This window comes from Silene latifolia, chromosome 11 (assembly GCF_048544455.1).
Source record: "Silene latifolia isolate original U9 population chromosome 11, ASM4854445v1, whole genome shotgun sequence".
Taxonomy (NCBI): domain Eukaryota; kingdom Viridiplantae; phylum Streptophyta; class Magnoliopsida; order Caryophyllales; family Caryophyllaceae; genus Silene; species Silene latifolia.
The window spans coordinates 150,549,455-150,553,094 of NC_133536.1; the positions used below are offsets into that span (position 1 = coordinate 150,549,455).

General features: G+C 40.1%; 1 protein-coding gene across 1 annotated transcript; it reads left to right on the top strand.

Annotated features, from left to right (window-relative positions):
* Nucleotides 1–2,589: 2,589 nt before the first annotated feature.
* Nucleotides 2,590–3,081, top strand: LOC141614147 (uncharacterized). The gene has a single exon (XM_074432903.1). The coding sequence runs from the start codon at nt 2,590–2,592 to the stop codon at nt 3,079–3,081; it is 492 nt and encodes a 163-aa protein (XP_074289004.1).
* The last annotated feature ends 559 nt before the right edge of the window (nt 3,082–3,640 follow it).

Genomic DNA, 3,640 nt, shown 5'->3' on the forward strand with positions numbered 1-3,640 from the left:
AACTAAAGTAAATAAAATGTCATGACACAACAACGGAAGACTACTATCAGACTCGTGGTGACTTCATCCCCAGCTAATCCCGCGCGCATCCACAATATACCTGCTAGACAACTGCTCACCACCCCCGAATGGATCACCACAGTTTTTAAAACATTTAAACGGGGTCAGTTACTGCATAAACAATACTCCCTCCATACCAGACCAATGGTAACATTGACTGTTTTGCCACTATTCATGGTCGTAGGGAATTTTCGATATTATTCTTAATTTATAAGACAAAATATAGTCATGTGAGATCTTGTTTGATTTATCGTCATGAATACTATAAGAATATCAAATTTTTATAATTTTTAATAATGTGTAATAAAAGATATTTACGTTGCAAAACGTATCTCGTCAAGTGTGAAAAAGTCAATGTTACCATTGGTTTGAATTGGTATGGAGGGAGTATAAGATAAACAACAACAGATACACAATCACAATCTCTAACACCATCACATCACCAATCATCTGACTACATACTAAAGTGTGTATCCCTGTCAGAATATCCATAGCAACAGATATGCCTCACCACCAGTGGGGGACGGCAGTCGTTCCCACCTAAGCCCCGCTCATCTCCATTGAGCGAATAACCCATGTTCCTTAATGTGCACATCCCTTCTGTGGCGGGTTCCACAGAAGGCGAATCAAGGGCGTCAAGCCACTCCCACAAGTGACTCCACTCAGCCGAGGATGCACCTCGCAAACCACAGACAGTTATACAACAACCACATTATACTATCAACAATCACCAACTTCAAATCCAATACCAATATAAACTAATAACCAACCAGAATATCAATTCAAAACAATGCCAATACCAATTACGATAAAATCATCATGCCAATCAACCAATCAACCATCTTATAATCATTTATACAATAACTGAGTAGGGAAACGCTACATGGAAAAGCAACCACCAAGATCGTCACAATCAGCTAATCAAAATCGTTCTTCAATGAAATCACCTCCTATAAACACACAATCATACAATCACAATCTAATATCAACAATTCTCCCCAAAACCCCCAAATTACCCAATTAGGTTTCAACTAAAATCAATGAAACGATATAAAAATCACACTAGAAGCTTACCCACAATACGACGGTCTCAACGGCGAAAAGAACACAACGATCCGACGACTCTAGCCCTTAGGATTTGCTAATAACGCGATGAATGAAAGCTACGTAACATCTTTTTCTCTTGAAAGGTTTTGGAAAAGGTGAAAAGTGATTAAAAAGAATGACGGAGTCCTTTTATACTAATCAGGCGTTATTAACAAAACCCGGCTAAAATAACCCGTAAGACTCACTTACTCGATCGAGTGCCCAACATACTCGATCGAGTACCCATCAGGTAGCCTACTGTTTCTTTAAAAACATACTTACTCGACAGAGTAAGCCCCACTCGATAGAGTACCCATAGACATAGAAAACCGTAGTGTTACAGTCTTCCCTCCTTAAAAAGAACTTCGTCCCCGAAGTTCAACCCGTACATAAAAACAAACATAACAACTTATCTACGACACAACAATGCAACAAAACTCCAACCACAACGCACCAAACAGGTACACCTCACACTAACTCCATTAACTATGCCTACTTCCACAACGGCTCATGATATCGTATCAACTACATTATAGCATGTCGACACTAACTCCATACACTACCAAATACCATCATCCAAAGCCGCTAGCTTCATCTCACTAACATATTATACACTAGAAAAATCCATTATCAAGACACTTATAAACATCAAACGGAATGTTACATTCTACCACCCTCAAAAAGAACTTCGTCCTCGAAGTTTACTCCTACTCATAACATCATCATCCCACTGTCAGCACTATCGAACTCACAAACATCATCATCCAATTGTCAACACTATCGAAGTATTCTCACACTCCTAAACATCACACTACTACAAGCGTGGCCATGACCTTTTAACAATATCCACCACAATACAAATCCTAGAGATAGAAAGAGAAAGATGAATGCCGTCTGATTAGGGCTCATTCCTGGAGTTTGATTTAATAAGTATGGCTATTGATTCGACTAAAAAATCTACTATACATAAGAATTATTCTCAATCTGCTACGTCCATAGCAATCGGATCTGAAAAAGTCAAAAAGGTACGGGGTCCAAATGTGGAAGAGGGACAGAAAGAAAAAAGCATTAATGAGATTACTGGTGTGCCTATATTGCAGGACTGTGACTTAAAATCTACTGTGGAGACGGTGGTGGAGACAGATAAGGAAGAGGAAGAAGAAGCCCTTGAGGATGAGGATGGTGTGTGGTTCCAGAGACATGGGAAAAAGATCTTGCAATTGGTAGATGACGAGCCTTCTGACCTGTTTACAACTGACTGATGAGGATGTCCAAGATGAGCTGGTATACTGGCAGAATGCAATTTATGGTTTCATCTTGGGTGCCAATCCTCCTTGGCAAGCATTGGAGGGCTTCCTGAAAAAATTATAGAGTAAGTACACAATTAATAAGATTTCCTTTTGGCCAAATGGAGTGTTTTTAGTTCGTTTCCAATCTAAGGAAATGAAGCAAGCAGTTCTGAAGAGTGGGCACTTTTTATTTCACAATAAGCCTATGATAATTAGACCCTGGTCACCAAAAGTGGAACTAACAAAGGAAGAAGTTAAGAGTGTTCCAGTTTGGGTGAGACTTCACAAGTTACCCTTAAAATTCTGGGGTAAAAGCTTGAGTAAAATTGATAATTTAGTGGGGCAATATGTAAAAAGTGATGAGGCCTCAGAGCAGAAAACTAGATTGAGTTTTGCTAGAGTTATGGTGGAGTTGCAGTTAGGTCAGAAGTTTCCAAACTCTATTCAGTTCTTGGATGAGAAGCAAAATTTATTAACTTTGAATGTCGAGTATGAATGGAAACCAAGTGTCTATACTAAATATAAATTACTTGGACATGAGAAAGAGCATTGTAGAAAGGGAAAACCTGTACAACTAAGGCAGGCTCCTCAGAAAGTCTGGAGACCAGTCCAAAAACTGAAGGATGCACATCCAAAAGGCAATTGAGATCTTTTACCTGGTAAGTCAACTGAACAGGTTAAGGAGCAGGTAACTGTGGACATGGCCCACCTGCAAGCCCAGTTCGATCTGTGGACATACAACGGTCTTTTTGAAAGCCACGCTCGGCGGCGTAAACATGATTTCGACCGGATCGTTTTAGATCGGTCGGTTTCGTCTCGGTAAGGGTCTCGAAACGATTAGAGATGTTCGGAGTCGCAACCAAGCATTTGTGAGATGCCTGGAACCCATTGGAATTCCACTTTATACCTCGGTCAAATCGAAGCACAAAGCAGCGTTTGACATAGTTACTAAAGATAAGGAAATTGTCCCTCTTTAGCATCCTATCTCTAGAATGACTCTCGTACGCCCTGGATAAGGTCGTCCACTATCCAAAGTTTCTGAGTAAGAGGTGAAGGTACGTATTGGGAAGCCCTTTAATCAGACACCCAATCCCGCCCGCGTTTAGCGGCCTCTACTAATCGATATTGGTTGGTTGAATGCAAAAGTTGATAAAACGGTTTAAATGCATGAATGCGCATCCAATGATTTAAACCTAACATGTGAG